At 50.2% G+C, this 15,685-nt stretch overlaps 1 protein-coding gene across 4 annotated transcripts in view; it reads left to right on the top strand.

Annotated features, from left to right (window-relative positions):
- INSR (insulin receptor) overlaps positions 1–15,685 on the top strand; it is a 126,672-nt gene that overhangs the window by 87,916 nt on the left and 23,071 nt on the right. For 2 of the 4 annotated variants that reach the window (XM_032309594.1, XM_032309603.1), the window contains exons 8-13: positions 943–1,193; positions 3,031–3,198; positions 6,744–6,945; positions 8,462–8,497; positions 13,537–13,808; positions 14,230–14,369. In XM_032309594.1, coding sequence (XP_032165485.1) covers positions 943–1,193; positions 3,031–3,198; positions 6,744–6,945; positions 8,462–8,497; positions 13,537–13,808; positions 14,230–14,369 — 1,069 coding nt within the window. The remainder of the gene's footprint in view (positions 1–942; positions 1,194–3,030; positions 3,199–6,743; positions 6,946–8,461; positions 8,498–13,536; positions 13,809–14,229; positions 14,370–15,685) is intronic. The other 2 variants (XM_032309611.1, XM_032309620.1) reach the window with 1 other exon arrangement.

The following is a 15,685-nucleotide window of genomic DNA, read 5'->3' on the forward strand; positions in this document are numbered from 1 at the left end:
GGAAGCCTTATTGATAACACAAACTATTGACTGATGTGGATTTTGGATGTTATATGTATTACAGACTGTGTTCTTACAAGAAAGTCTGCTAGAGAAAAGAAAATGCTATTAAGAAAGTCACAAGGAGGGAAAATGCAGTTATGGTCCTGGACTGTAAAAAATCCATCCACGCACGAGTGGACCCACGCCATTCGGCCCACATTGTTCAAGGGTCTGCTGTATACAACTATGCTGAAAAAAATTAAAAAAAAAAATTTTGTTTTTAAGTAATCTGTATACCCAACATGGGGCTTGAATTTACAACCCTGAGATCAGGAGTTGGGTACTCCACTGACGAAGCCATCCAGGGTCCCCTGACTGTGCTGAACTTTTAGAGGGAGATGCTGGAAGTTGTGATGGTATTCTTATGAGTAATTGCACCATCTTTGAAGGTTTATTTTGCTGAGACTGTGTGCTGAAAAGTAGCACTCAGTCTCTCACGGGTTTTTTTTTTTTTCTCCGAATGTTATTTCTTCATTTGAGAGAGAGTACGCCTGTGTGCAGAGTGGGGGGAGGGGCAGAGGGAAAGGGAGAGAAAATCCCCTGCAGGCTCCATGCTGAGTGTGGAGCCTGATGCGGGGCTCAGTCTCACAACCCTGAGATCATGACTTGAGCCAAAATCAAGAGTCTGATGCTTAGCCAGCGGAGCCACCCAGGCGCCCCTCTCCTGTAGTCTTACCGATGAGTAGTGAGATAGTTGGTATCAACATCATCACTCTTGATATAATTGGAAAATTGAGCTAGGGGTCCCTTCTCTTTGGGGTCCGTGTCATTTTTCTTTGTGGCATAAGATTGTTGGTGAACAGGAGGCAGCCCTGTAGGACGTCACCTTCTCTGTTGCGTGTCTCTATCCTCAGAACGGGAGTCATGGACTGATAACCGCCTTCTGCTTTGTCTTGAAAGCCCTTACCAGAATGTGACCGAGTTCGACGGGCAGGACGCCTGTGGCTCCAACAGCTGGACCGTGGTGGACATTGACCCCCCTCTGCGGTCCAATGACCCCAAGTCGCAGAACCATCCAGGGTGGCTGATGCGGGGTCTCAAGCCCTGGACCCAGTACGCCATTTTTGTCAAGACCTTGGTTACCTTTTCTGATGAACGCCGCACATACGGGGCCAAGAGTGACATCATCTATGTGCAGACGGATGCCACTAGTAAGTGTTTCTTTTTTTTTTTTTTAAGATTTTATTTATTTATTTGACAGATCACAAGCAGGCAGAGGCGGAGGGGGGAGCAGGCTCCCCGCTGGGCAGAGAGCCTGATGAGTAGCTCGATTCCAGGACCCTGGGATCATGACTTGGGCTGAAAGCAGAGGCTTAACCCACTGAGCCACCCAGGCGCCCCTAGTACACAAACTGGACATCTTGCCTTGAACATGTTGACGCAGTGGTGTTGTAGGAAGGGCTCTGTGATGTGCTTATTGGCTTCTAAAAGAGCCGGGTGCCGAGGCTTAGAATTTCAAAAGACAAGGCAGTAGCCTATGTGCATATTCCTTCCCATTCTGGAAATTTTTTTTTTTATTTTAAGGATTTTAATTATTTTATTTGACAGACAGAGATCACAAGTAGGCAGAGAGGCAGGCAGAGAGGGAGGGGGAGGCAGGCTCCCTGCTGAGCAGAGAGCCCAATGTGGGGCTCGATCCCAGGGCCCCAAGACCCACGACCTGAGTCGAAAGCAGAGGCTCAACCCACTGAGCCACCCAGGCGCCCCCATTCTGGAAAAAAATTTTTTTTTTAAGATTTTATTTATTTATCTGAGAGAGAGACAGTGAGAGAGAACATGAAAGGGGAGAAGGTCCCAGGGAGAAGCAGGCTCCCCACAGAGCTGGGAGCCCGGTGTGGGACTCGATCCCAGGACTCTGGGATCATGACCTGAGCTGAAGACAGCTGCTTAACCAACTGAGCCACCCAGGCGCCCAAGGAGAATTTTTAAATATCTACAAAAGTAGGAGGAAAATGAGCCCCACGGACTGTCTCCCAGCTTCGACAATTGTGTCTTGCTATTTTTATGTCATCTCTGTGCCCCCCCCCTTTTTTTTTTGGAGGGGGCAGGGGTATTTCATAGCAGTTTAGTGGTATTTGTATTTTCATGAAGCCCAAGTCTTTCTCCTGTCGTGGAGGTCCTCAACCCTGGGGTGATTCTGCCCCCCGCGCTGTGGCCACTTGGTGACGTCTGGAGACAGTTTTGGTTGTCGTGATGTGGTTGTGGGGTTACCAGCGTTGGATGCTGCTTGGCACCCCGCCATGCACAGGGCAGACCCCACCACAAGGAATCACCTGGCCCCAGATGTCCTTGGTACTGAGGGAGAAACCCTGTCCCATGGGATACAGTCCAGGTATTATGAGCCAGCCCCAGCTTTTTTAGGGGGTGCCCCCCCCTTTCTTGTATCCTCCAGCAATACCAAAGGACTCCACAGTTTCTGGAAGCTTCTGACTTGCAGATTTTTGAACCCACAATGCCCTCTGCCTTGAGAGCCTCACCTGCACCCTCGGACACCTGCGTTCTCAAGGGCTGGGTTTTGTGGAGCCCAGAAGGTGGTGCATTCTGGGGGATGTTAGGTGAGGTACCGTCTCAGCAATAGGGGTGTCCCAGTGCTGAAAGTTGCCCCATGACTGGGTTCCATTTGGGGCAGATGTTACCTGGAGAATGTGAGTGTGTTTCTCTCTTCCCACTACCCTCCCTTTCCCCAACGTCTTTCCAGTGCCTGGAACAGAGACAGCTTGGCACGCACTTGGAGCCTTCCTAGATGCGTGTCGTATCAGTGAATAAGTGAAGGGGTCTGTAGTCTGCGGCATGAATGGACTGTCGTCTGGTACCCTGTGCACTTGCCCCGTGAGCTTTCCATGTGTCTCCAGTGTTCTCTGCTGTTAAATAACACCGCAGCGAACATCCCCATGATTTCTCTGACCTTTCTTACGCCTTCCTACGCCCGCCCGACAGCCAGTAACCCTCCTGCTCAATGGTGCACCTGTTTTCCCTTTCTCCGTGCAGACCCTTCCGTCCCCCTGGATCCAATCTCCGTTTCTAATTCCTCGTCCCAGATTATCCTGAAGTGGAAACCTCCCTCGGACCCCAACGGCAACATCACACACTACCTGGTTTTCTGGGAGAGGCAGGCGGAAGACAGTGAGCTGTACGAGCTGGATTATTGCCTCAAAGGTAAGTGCTGGGGGTGGGGGCGGAGTTTGTGGGAGCAGATGCTCTGCTTCGTTCCTCTGGGCAAGCATCCCCGTCCCCGCCCAGGCCCATGGAGGCTTCCCAGTCTAAGTTTGGGGGCATGGACTCACACACGCCATTGCTTCTTCTACACATGCAGACACATTTCTAAACATCACCCCTCGTCCCACTGAAGACTTGTGTCAAAACCAGATAGCTCCCATGTCTTGGTGCATCTCCTTCTGAAATTTTCTTCCCCTCCCCCTTCCCCGCCGTGGGGATGCCGCTCTGTCGACCCCCTGGATTTGGGGGCTAAGCTCGGAGTCGAGGGGTTAATGACAAAAGTCAGGGAAGAGTTTTAGGCCCCGCGTTTAGACCCTTAATGTTTTAAGGATTAGGTAGCAAGGACTGGTCATGTGTTCCCTTCTGTGCTTTCCGTGAAAAATTTATACCAGTGATGACCTCCCCGCCCCCCCCCCCCCACATGAGGGCTTCATAGGCTTCATCCATTTGCAGGAAAATAGAAAGTTTTCTGAGCCTCAGACTAGCTTGTATAAGTTAGTTTAAAATTTTAAAGCTGGATTCAAAAAAAAAAAAACAAACCATCAAACCAAAGAAACAGATGTCATTTTTTTTTTCTTTAGGTTTTATTTTTTGGGTGTGTGTGTATATGTGTGTGTGTTATGTTTGTCTGTATTTATTTTTCTTTAGATTGTTTTGAGTTCATGATTTCCTCAGCCCTTGACCTTGGAGGCAACGGCTCCGGGAGGGCTGGCGAGCGGCGGCAGAGGCCTCGAGCCTGCAGGCCACGCTTGGCGAGACCTCTGACCCGATGTAGGGCTTTGGGCGAGTCACCGAGCCGGTCGCTGGCCACCTCCTTTTCGGGAGACGGGGCGGGAGGCCAGATCTCTGGGAGCTGTCCCAGCTCTAAGATCATGTGCTATATGTATGCCTGTGACCTCATCCCCCCCACCGCTCCCGCCCCCGAGCTGAGGCTTGCAAACGTGATTTATCTCCTCAGACGCTTTATATAACTCAGGAGCAAACACAGGCCTCAGCTGAGCTGTGAGCTTTTGGCCCCGCATTCGAGTAACCGAAACCACCAGCTTGAACCACCACCAGCAGAGGCCCTCGGTGCTTTCCTTTTTTTTTTAAAGAGTAACAACTTTAATTCTGTCATTACAATGTGGCTGTTTAAACATGGCTTAATTTGTGATGATCAGGGAGTTTATGGAATTAAAAAATAAACTGAGGACCGATATGGTACTGTTGCACCCGTAGGAGGTCCCCAGAAGAGTCCCGTCCACAGAGGCAGCAGGAAGATGGTGGGAGCCAGGACTCGGGGAAGGGGAGGGGAGTCCGTACTTCATGGGGACCGTCTCTGTTTGGGGAGATGGAAAGTTCTGGAGACAGAGGGTGGGGATGACGGCAGGATGGAGTGAATGTGCTTCGTGCCGCTGAGCTGTGCACTTAGAAATGATGAAGGCGTTAAATTTTGTGTTATGTATATTTTACCACAATTTGAAAAAAATACGTAAAATAAATAAGCTTACTAATTATGACTAATAGTGGTTTCCCATTAATATCACCAGGGGCGTCCCTCCCTCTGCTCCTGGCTTTATTAAAATATGGTTGAATTATAGGATATTGAAAGGTAAAACTGTAAGATATTGAAAGTGCCTGTCGGGATGAGTTTGATACACCTGTATGCCCTAAAGGGATTTCTCCCAGGTAGGGAGTTAGCTCATACATCCATCACTCGGTTTTTTCTCTTTGTGTGTGTGTGTGTGTGTATGTGTGAACATTGAAGTTCGACTCCCTTACGTATTTCAGTCCTAGAATCCAGCTGCATTTTTAAAATTACCAACTGCATTTTAAAAAATTGTGGTGAAATATATAACATAAAATTGATCCTCTTAACCGTTCTTAAGTGCACGGCTCAGTGACAGTAAGCACACGAATTATTGTCCCCGCCATCCTTCTCCAGAACTTTCCATCTCCCCAAATGGAGACTCTGTCCCCGTGAAGCACAGACCCCCCAGCCCCTGCCCCAGCCCTGGCTCCCACTGTCTCCTCCCTGTCTCTGTGGACGGGACTGTCCGAGGTGCCCCATTTCCTATACTTTTACTGTGTAGTCACAGAAGAACCATGGGCCACTACGTGCCCTGAGGTGGGAGCCAGAGAGTGTAACAGGAGTGAGGAAGTGTGTCTGACCTGATCAAAAAGCCCTTTCCTCTCCAGAAAATTCTCAGGATCCTCCCTCACGAAGGACACCTGAACTTTTCCTTCCGCCCATAATGCCATGACCAGTCCCTGTAATGGTTACCCCAGCCAGGTTAGTCTCTGTCCGTTCATCAGTATCGCAAGCATCTTTGAGGGCCCCTTGCGGCCGTTCACGGCTGTATAAATACTGGGGCTTCCGAGTGGATACTCCCTGTTCACGGGAAAGGACTTCGGGCCCGTTGTCTCCAGGACCCATTCAAGGGGACAGGAAAAAAGTGCTCAGTCGCCCCTAGGAGGCTCCGGGTGCCAGGGCTGGCGGCGGGGAAGGTGAATCCCAGGGCCCTTCGTGGATTTTGCCCAAAGAGCGTAACTTTCACGCTTCCCAGTCGCACCCAAAGTGCGTCTGTGGCTCACACGGCGGCTGGCAGGTGTCCCTGGGATAGGACTTGGGGTGAGACACAGCCAGTCCATGGTACTTGAAAAACAACTTTGTGTTTTTGAGAAATACGCCCCCCCCCCACCTCCCCTCATGTCGTTAGACCAGTGTGTCTCTCCTTCAGCACTGTTGACATTTGGGGCCAGATCATTTTGTGGGGCGGGGCTGTCCCGAGCCTCGTGGCATGGTCAGCAGCAGCCCCCACTGCCCCGCCTGGCCTCACTGGCACCTACCCACCCCCCCGGGGGGGCCGGAGTCTCCTTCACCCCTCAGTATTCCTCACAGCCGGGACATCTCTAGACCTTGCCCCGTGTCCTGGGGGTGCAGGATGGTGCAGAATCTCCTCCTCCACCCCCGACCGTGTGGAAGGACCGCAGCTCTACTGATTGCTGGATTCCTGCAGAAACTGTGGGTTCTTTGATTTGGCAACCATTGGGTCTGTGGTTCGGACCCTTTATATGGCCTCCTGTCACTTTATATGGTTGACTGCCTGATTCATTCATTCATGCAACTGTCACTTGGCCCCACCCCGAGCCTTTTTCTAGTCCCGCCTCCCACCATCCTGTCCCTCATCCTGTCCTTCTAGCTCCTTGGGGTTCTTGGTGTCTGTCAGCATGCCAGGGAAATCCCTACCCCAGGGACTTTGCACTTGCTTTTTGCTCAGTCCAAACTGCTTTACACCAAGATGTGTGCGTAGCTCATTCCTTAATTTGGGACTGCGCAGTGGTCACTTCCTCCAGCCCGATGGGGTGACCTTGCAGTTTCTGGAACACCCTGACACGCACAGATGTCCCGTGCGCCCAGCCCCTCTGAGAGGGACCCCACTGGGGGCGTGTGTGTTGCGGGGTGAGGAGAAGGATCCCAGGCCACCTGCTCTGCCTGTCTCTAGGGTTGAAGCTGCCGTCCCGGACCTGGTCTCCGCCGTTCGAGGCTGAGGGCTCCCCGAAGCACAACCAGAGTGAACACGAGGAGTCCGCCGGCGAGTGCTGCTCCTGCCCCAAGACAGACTCCCAGATCCTCAAGGAGCTGGAGGAGTCCTCTTTTAGGAAGACCTTTGAGGATTACCTGCACAATGTGGTGTTCGTCCCCAGGTCAGGACTCTTCCTTGGCTCCATGTGGGGGGTGGTCATGACCTGGGGAACAAGGTGAAGGGGAGACCCGGCGGGGGGGCCGGTAAAGGAAGAGCTTCAGTAAGAAATAGAGCAAGTAAGCACTCCAGATGGGGGAAAATTAAAAAAAAAAAAAAAACCAAAAACCCGAAAAACCCTCAACATTTGCTTCCCCATGTGGCCCAAACCCTAGCCCAGCCTCGGGTCTCCATCTGCGTTCTTAAATCTCAGTTAGATTTTGTGGCAGAAGGAATGCTCCCCTGGCCCCGTGCTTGAATTATCTAGAAGTCTCAAGCTCCGAGCATTTTCTTTGTTCATCTCTCCACCCTTCTGGTCCTTCTGGAAATTTCTGCGGCACCTTCAAAACCCAGAGGCTTCTCCTAGTTAAGCCTATTGAGTTTCCTTTAGCGAGTGAAAGGCTCTGCCAATGTCTATGGGTGGGGCGGGGGAGAGGGTTGGCAGTGACAACGACCCCAGGCTACTCATGCTGGTCCATGCCTTTCCCAGAGGCAGAGATGCTTAGGTAAATGGCTCGTCCTGCCTCAGTTTACTTATCTGCCATGGGCTGATCATAGTAGCTCTTACTTCTTAGGACCTTGAGAGTGCATGAGTCCCCCAGGCTTCACAGCCTTGACCCTGGGGACGTTTGGAGATAGCTAGCTGGTCCTCTGCTGGGGGGACCTGCCTGATGTCAGCAGCTGCGTGCGCCCCTTTAGTTTCCGAGTCTTTAGGGTAACGCACTGATGCAGCTGTCATCTCCCTCCCACGGGTCCAGAGCCAGTGTTTCTGAGCTGGTGAGGGACCTGACCCTGGTTCTGGCAACTGTGAGGGGTGTAGGCTGTGAGCCGCCCCCTGTCCTGTTTCCCTCACCGCCCTCAGTGAACGGGGTCCCCGGCAATGTCTTGAGGCAACGGGCTGTTTCCAGAGGTGGATCGAAACCCCAAAAGGGTGACATTGGGATTAAATAAGATTCTAAAATGGGTCCATTTGAGTGCCTGCCGTCGCTTCTCACATGAATAGGTGTTTTCCCAGAACCGCTGTTGTGTGACATTTAAAAAACAAACGTCTTTCTTGGATTTTTTTTTTTCCCTCCATGACCCTGAGTCCAAAGAGCACTAAATGTCACAGCCCAGACATGGGGGGCAGTTACCGTCTTACCGGTTAAAAACAAAACACTGCTGGACTTAAGGGAATGGCTGAGTCAGTTGTGATGTTTAAATGTAGTCAAGTTTGGCATGTGAAGGGGGACCCCAGCTGGCCAGGTCTCGGGCCGGGGTCGGTCGGGTATTTTCTCTGATTCTTCCCTCCCCCTCCTGCTGTGTTCTCTGCATCCGATGGGGAGACACTGTGATTTGGGAGGTGGGAGACGTGGTCCACAGTCAAGGGCAGGGCACCCTGGGGCTGCTCAGAGGGAACGTGGCTTCCATCGGTCAGAAGCCAGAGGTCTGTCTGAACGAGTTTTGTCTGTCCTCAAAGTCCGTTGGTTTTGTTTTCACAGAAAATCCTCGTCAAGCCCTGGTCCTGAGGACACTAGGTACGACTTCCCTGCAGGAGGTCGGCGTGGCCGCTGGGGGCCAGGCAGGGCAGGAAGCATGCCGTGTGCCTTTGAGACGCCAGAGGCTTCCGTGGCTTTAATGCATGTGATGGGCTGCCGTGCCGATCTGGGAGGCTTCGTGAATTCATACGGGAACTGCCTTCACCCTCAGATGGGGTCTGGGTGTGAATGCCGGGAACGAGTGTACACTAACACCCCCTTAACTAAATCGTAGACTCAAGGGCCGCCTGGCTGGCTCAGTCTGTGGAGCAGGTGACTCTTGATCTCTGGGTCATGAGTTCAAGCCTCCCCACCACCCCCAAAAAAGAGATAGACGGTAGGGGGCGGGTATACTTTCTGGGCACCTCGTAGATGCCACACGTTGCCCTCCGTGCAGTCACTCGCTAAGCACTTATCAGCACCGACGGGGCGGGCTGGTCTGTGCTCGGAACGCAGAGTCTCTGCCACGTGCAGCAAGCAGTGGAGGAGCAGAATGTTTTTATTTGGGGTGACAAGTGCAGGGCTGCAGGTGTGCTGTATCACTGAACTCCCCTGTGGACAGGACGGCTTCCCTGCGATTGGTGTCTTGAAGCACCAAGGGGGGTTGCCCTGGAAGAGAGGACAGGCAGAGAAGCTGCGGAAAGGAAGGCCTTGGGATGAATCACGGGCTCCTGGAAGGAGCCAGCGGTGTGGGAGGCCGGAGGGGGCTGGGGGAGACTGGAAAGGCAAGTCAGGGTCATGTGGAGGGATGATACTCTCTCCGCTGTATTTTTTCAGGCTTATTTGTGTGGCTCTGATCTGACCCCTAGTGGCCATTTGGAATATAACCTGCAGAAAAGAAAAGCCTGGACCTTTGAGGCATGGGGGTCCGCATCTGGGGTTTCTCCAATCTGACGCGTACTGACCTTTAGGACCAGATCATTTTTTCTTGGGGGGCCCACCCTGCGTGTGGTAGGATGTTGGGGGCATCCCGGGTCTCTGGACTCACAATGCTAGTAGCTCACGTGTCCCCCAAGTAGTGACAACCAAAGATGTCCCCAGACAGACATGGCAAATGTTCCTGTGTGGCGAGGCGAGGGGCAGACCCACCCCTGGTTGAGGGCCACTGGTTTGCTAGGAGATTGTGGGGTGTGAAGGTCATGGGGACTTTGAGAACCCCAAACCACAGATAGCGGTGGGGCGGGGTGGGGGGGCGGTGATTGCATATACATCTGGCTTGTTTGATGAGACCTTTTCATGTTTCCAGTTGTGCAGACACCCATTTCCTGATAGCTTTTCCTTGAGGCACCAGTGTTGTGGTCATTTGGGAAAAGGCCCACTTGTGCCTGGATGGAAATGTTCTGAATCTTACTAACATGGGTGTATCTTTGGTTTCCGTCCAAGAACGTCACTGGTCTTTGCATACGAAGAGACCACACAAAAAAATCTTAGTGCATATTCCCCCTCCCACCCCACCTTCCGCCCCAAAAGTGTTTGTCTTCTGACTACAGTGCAGTAGAAACTAAAAATTGACTTTAAAACATTTGCGCAGAAAAGTCCTCCCTGGTGATGTCAAGTCGAGCACTTCAACACCTTTTGGAAGAAGCAGACCTAGAAACCTTCATTAAAGTCCATTTGGAAAATAGTGGGAATACAAATATCACATATCTTAAATTTGTAGAGTATCACCAAAGCTTGGGCTTTGATGCGAATTAGTCGCCTTAAATGATCTTGTAAGTTAAGGAAAAAAACCCTAAACGGTAAAACAATAGAAATGTATTGTGAGAGAGGGAAATCCAGATGGCTGAACTTGCAGATGTAAGAATGGGAACCACACGTAACTAGAAATAAAGCAGGTGATCTGAAACTAGGGCCAAAGGAAGATTTTAATGTTGAATTCTCTGGACAATCTTGTGTTATTCAAGTTGAAGCTTTTGGTGAGGAGGGAAGTTTTAATTTGATCAGATTCAAGATGAAGCAGAAAAAACGAAATAGTCTACTGACTTTGGTAAATGCATAAAAATTAAGTCTCAGAGAGGCCCTGGGCCCAGAGAATTTTACCGGTGAGTTATTTGAAACTCGGTGATACAGAAACGTTTCTGAGCATAGAGATTGATGGAAGTCTTTCCAGGTCATTTTATGAAACCAACGTAATATCACTTTAGCTGAACCTGATGTAGCTGTGATGTTGGCAGGAACCCCAGGACTAGTCAATGTGACACTTGAGATCCATACGTCCTAAATGAAACAGCGTGCTGACATTATTGCTTCACTCAGAAGTACAAGGGTGGTTTACAGTCAGCGGAGAGGATAATATATCAAGGGACCCAGTAAAGGAAAATCATAGGATAATCTCATGAGACAGCATTCATTTGACAGCATCAAAACTCCTAATTTAGGGAAATGAGTGAAAAGTGGGAGTAGAGTACTTCTGCTACAAGGTAAATAAATATTACCTAGATGAAACCAACAGCCAAGCTAACATTGTACTTAGACTGTCCCTGTTCCATTTAGGAGGAAGCCCAGTGTCGTCATTACTAATTAACGTCTTCCTGGGTAGCCAGCCAATGCAATAAGACAAGAATCGCAAAGAGCGGATTGCGGAAAGTAACGTCATTATGTTAACAGGCCAGTACAAGGATAGACTCACTGTGATGTCACAGACTGGCTGCCTGTCTTTTTGTCATTGAAGCTTCATCGGAAAGCAGCCACACCCATTTGTTTATACTCTGTGTACTCCCACTTTCAAGCTATAATAGCTGGAAAGCCGTTGAAAGTTGTGTAGAGACAAAAAGTGCTTGGGGACACAGGTCCTGCAAAATCCAAAATCTTTACTTCTTCCCATCGACAGGAAAAGTATGCCAACTTTTTCTAGTGTGCTCCTTGGAAACCCAAGGATAGCAACTATGAAAATCTTGGAGGAGAGTTTGGGAAAGCAGGTACAATGTAAATTAAAAAGCCTGGTGATACACTAGCAATAGAATAGAAAACAGAGGAGACAATCCCTTGGTCCCTGTCATAATTGACAGACCACTTGGGTAACCCCACGGAGAATTAACTGTACAGGAAAAAAGGTAAACGTCTGTGGAGCTCTCAGATTTTCCGGATACACGTGAAAGACTGTTTTGAATCATTGACAGAAATCTCGCCGGCTGTGTTAATATCCTTAGTGAATAAACAGGGTAACAGTAGGAACAGTGAGGAAAGTGCTAGAACATCATAGAAAGAAGAAGATGGACGAGTTCCTTAGAGAGACACAAAGGACGGAGGAAGGAAAGACAGGTTCCCCTGGAGTGGTATTAGGAGTTAACAAACAGAGCCAAAGGGCCTTGTTTTTCAGACAGTCTCTTGGGTTGGAAATCTGCAAACCAACAAACAGACAAAACCCAAAGAACCCTTTAACCCTGAATACTGATGAGGTTATCCCGAGGTGCATTTGAGGGGCTGCTGGGGAGACCCCCGATCAGTTGAAATGTCTCGGAGAGCAGTTTCGCCGTGTGGATGAACAGGCACAGCCTAGCGATTTCCCTTCTAAGAGTCTAGTTTTAGGATCTGATAAGACAGTCTGACAGTGACCAAAGCAGTGTTTATAAGAGCAGAAAACCCTGGGATCCTCCTAATACAGACATCCTCTGAGGTCCTGTGGGCTTGGTTCCAGACCCACCCTCGTTAAGATGGGTATCGCAGTAAGCAGGTCTCCTGAATTTTTTGGTTTCCCCAGTGCCTGTAAGTGTTCTGTTGATACCAGACTGTAGTCTGTGAGGAGTGCCTTAGCATCACGTCTAACAAAACAGTACACACACCTTAATTTAAAAATATTGGTACAAAATGCAGACCATCCTTGGGGCTTCCAGTGAGTCGTACTCACCGATCACAGATCGCCGTGACAAATAGGATGATAATGAGAAAGTTCGAAACAGTGTGAGAGTCCCCAAAAGGTGACTCGGAGATGCACAGGAAATGTTGCTGGAGAATGGTGCTGGTAGACTTGGCCGGTCCTGGGTGCCACACATCTTCAGTTTGTAAAAATGCAGGATTTGCAAAGCACCGTAGTGCCAAGGGCAATAAAACGAGGGCATGTCTGTATTAAATAAAATAGGAGGATGGTTAGTAGTTTATGGCTCGTGCATTAAATTGAGCATTTTCCAGTTCTCTGCGTTGAGCATGTGCTCCTTTCCTAACGGGGAGGGAAAAGCTTCCCACTGAAAAAGACAGAACGTAAATTCTGTACTAAGTACTTAAGGCGTTACGTTTGAAGGAAGCTCTCTGATGCATGTTTGCAGCAGAACAAGCGAACAAAGGTTTACAAAACTCGCTTGGTCCTCATTATAACCTACACATAGCATTTCTAGGGAAAAAATTACCCCCGGGAAACAGAGGGCAGCGGAACGATGAGTCATTTAAATTTTCTCTGTGCTTTTTGTGTATGTGTGTTTATAAATTTTGAGGGTTTTGCATTTATGTCTTAATTTCTTAATTGGGGGGGGATGTGTATTGACTGCATGGTTTTATCTTTTCTTTTCTTTTTTTTTTTTTTTGAGTACCCTTACCAACCTGAGTGGTAAGACTTTTTTTTTTTTTTTTAACCTAAGAATTGAAATGTAGTCACTTCTATGAGGTAGATGCCCTCTAGGGTCATAAGAATTAGAAGATGGTGTCTTTCCTGTTTAGGTAGATGATGCTGGCCAGTAGTTTGGGCTGCTGGGCTCATGCCGTTTGATAAGGTTCCTGAAAAGTTAGACTCTGACATGCTCTGGGCATCTGGTCTTTAACACTGACCCAGGGTGGCCAGTTAACCTGCAACGTGACAACCTAAAATCAAGCATGTTGAGGGGAATATCGGTGTGTGTCCCGCACTGATGGTCCTGGAGCCCCCTCCCCTTGCGGGTGTCCTGGAAAGCTGCTCTGAGTTAAATTCTGGGCAACCTGCATTTCATTGCATCTCCACCCGCCCGTCCTTGGTTTTGAGACTTTTATCCCCCAGCGTCATTTTTTTTTATCCTCAAGACGGCGATCGCATGACCGTGTGTGTATATGTGTGTGTCCTGCTGTCATGACAGGCCGTCGCGGAAACGCAGGGCCCTCAGGGACGTTGCCAACGTGACAGCGGCCGTGCCCACAGCTGCAGGTTTCCCCAACACCTCGACTAGCACGCCCACGAGCCCGGAGGAGCACAAGCCTTTTGAGAAGGTGATAAACAAGGAGTCCCTGGTCATCTCTGGGCTGCGTCATTTCACCGGCTACCGTATCGAGCTGCAGGCTTGCAACCAGGACGCCCCCGAGGAGAGGTGCAGCGTGGCGGCCTACGTCAGCGCCAGGACCATGCCCGAAGGTGGGTGGGCTCATTGCCAGCGCCAGGAGACCTGGGCTCGCCAAGGGGCAGCCCTCTGCCCGGTAGGCAGCGTAGATGGGTATCTAATCTGCCTTTATCGTTTCTTATTTTTGTGGGTGCCCAGCTTCCCCTAGCCAATGTACAACTTCAGCAGATACACAGGCACAGATAGACACATACGAAATATAAAGTCAAATTAAGAAATACGTATTACGCATGGTATTAATCAGGGTTCTGTAGAGAAACAGAACCAGTGGGATATGAGCGAGATGGACAGACGGATAGATAGGTACGCAGACAGTCCCGTGAAGATGTTGAGTTTTACGCGTCCACTTCCCTCATGGGAAAGTTTTGCAAGCAGCTGGAGGTGGGGTTTGATCCCGGGGGTCAGGAGCCTGCCTCTAAGCACTGCTCCTTACAGCCAAGGCAGACGACATCGTTGGCCCCGTGACCCACGAAATCTTCGAGAACAATGTCGTTCACTTGATGTGGCAGGAGCCGAAGGAACCCAACGGTCTGATTGTGCTGTATGAAGTCAGTTACCGACGCTATGGAGATGAGGTAAGACCTCCGGATGCTCGGGCGCGTCCCTCAGAGCTGTTGCCGGCTCCCCCCACCCCCTTCTCTTCTTAAATTCTGGCCCAAACACTTCTCCTGTTGAATGCATTGTCATTGGGACTCCACGCCTTGATTTAGAACTTTCCAGGGAGGTGGGTGAGAAATGCCTTTCTCCAGACTGACTTCCTCAGTTTCTCACATTTCAGCGCTGTCCTACAGGGTCAGCGATGGCTGTCTGCATTTGTGTCTCTCCTGACATCACCGGAGACCCACTTCACTTCAGTCAGAGTTCTCTGGGGGCAGAGGGAGAGGGAGAAGCAAACTTCCCACTGAGCAGGGAGCCCAACGCAGGGCTCGATCCCAGGACCCTGCATCATGACCTGAGCCGAATGCAGACACACCTAACCGACTGAGCCACTCAGGTTCTTATTAAGGAACTTTCCATGTACCGGCAGACGCTGTGCAGGGTGGTGAGAGAGCGCAGAGATGCCCGAGGGAATGGCATCTAAGAAGGACAGAAAAGGAGCCACGCTGTCCTGAGGGGTCACTGTGTGTCTCGCCCATATAAAGCCGTGTACATGAGGTTTTATGTCCTTTATCATTTTTTATCACGCGTAAGGCATGATGAGCAGCCACTGCTAGAAAAAAAAACAAAAACTGCCAATTCTAATTCTAAGTTGGTGTTGCTTCTAAAGCTGCCTTGCAATTTCAGAAATGCCAAAATGTGAAAATAATACGCCTCTCAGGACCGATGAAATGCAGTAAATCCTCAGAATAACCCAGCGAGCTTGGTCCGGAGGCAGCCAGGATTTTTTTTTGTCCAGGGTCCAGAAGAATAAAGTCAGGACTCAAACCCAAGACTGATGTTTTCATCCAAGGGTTGGCAGCTTTTTTTCCTGTCGAGGGCCAGATACGGACCATGTTTGGCTTCGCGGCTAAACGGCCTCTGTTGCAAATACTTAGCTCTGCTGTTGCAGCTTGAAAGCCGCGTGATAGAGGAGACAGATGCTCATGGGGATGGTTGTGCGCCGGTGAAACGTTTTATTGCAAAAGCAGGCAGTAGGCAGGCGTGGGCTCCAAGCGGCGCCCGTAACTACTGTGGGTGGATCACCATCCGCAGAAGGGCAGGGGTCTGCACCTGCTAGAGGAGGTGCAGGCTAGGGCTTGAATCCCCCTGCTGACAATTCTCCCCTTGACCGTGTGACTTCAGGCAGATGAGCTTCATCACCTGCTTGGGTTGCTCTGAGCCCTTCCCCCGTCCCAGGCACAGCACCCAGTCCTTTGCAAGCATCTGCTGGAACCTCGAGGTGACCCGACCA

Source organism: Mustela erminea, chromosome 1 (genome assembly GCF_009829155.1).
Source record: "Mustela erminea isolate mMusErm1 chromosome 1, mMusErm1.Pri, whole genome shotgun sequence".
In the NCBI taxonomy this organism is placed as follows: Eukaryota; Metazoa; Chordata; class Mammalia; order Carnivora; family Mustelidae; genus Mustela; species Mustela erminea.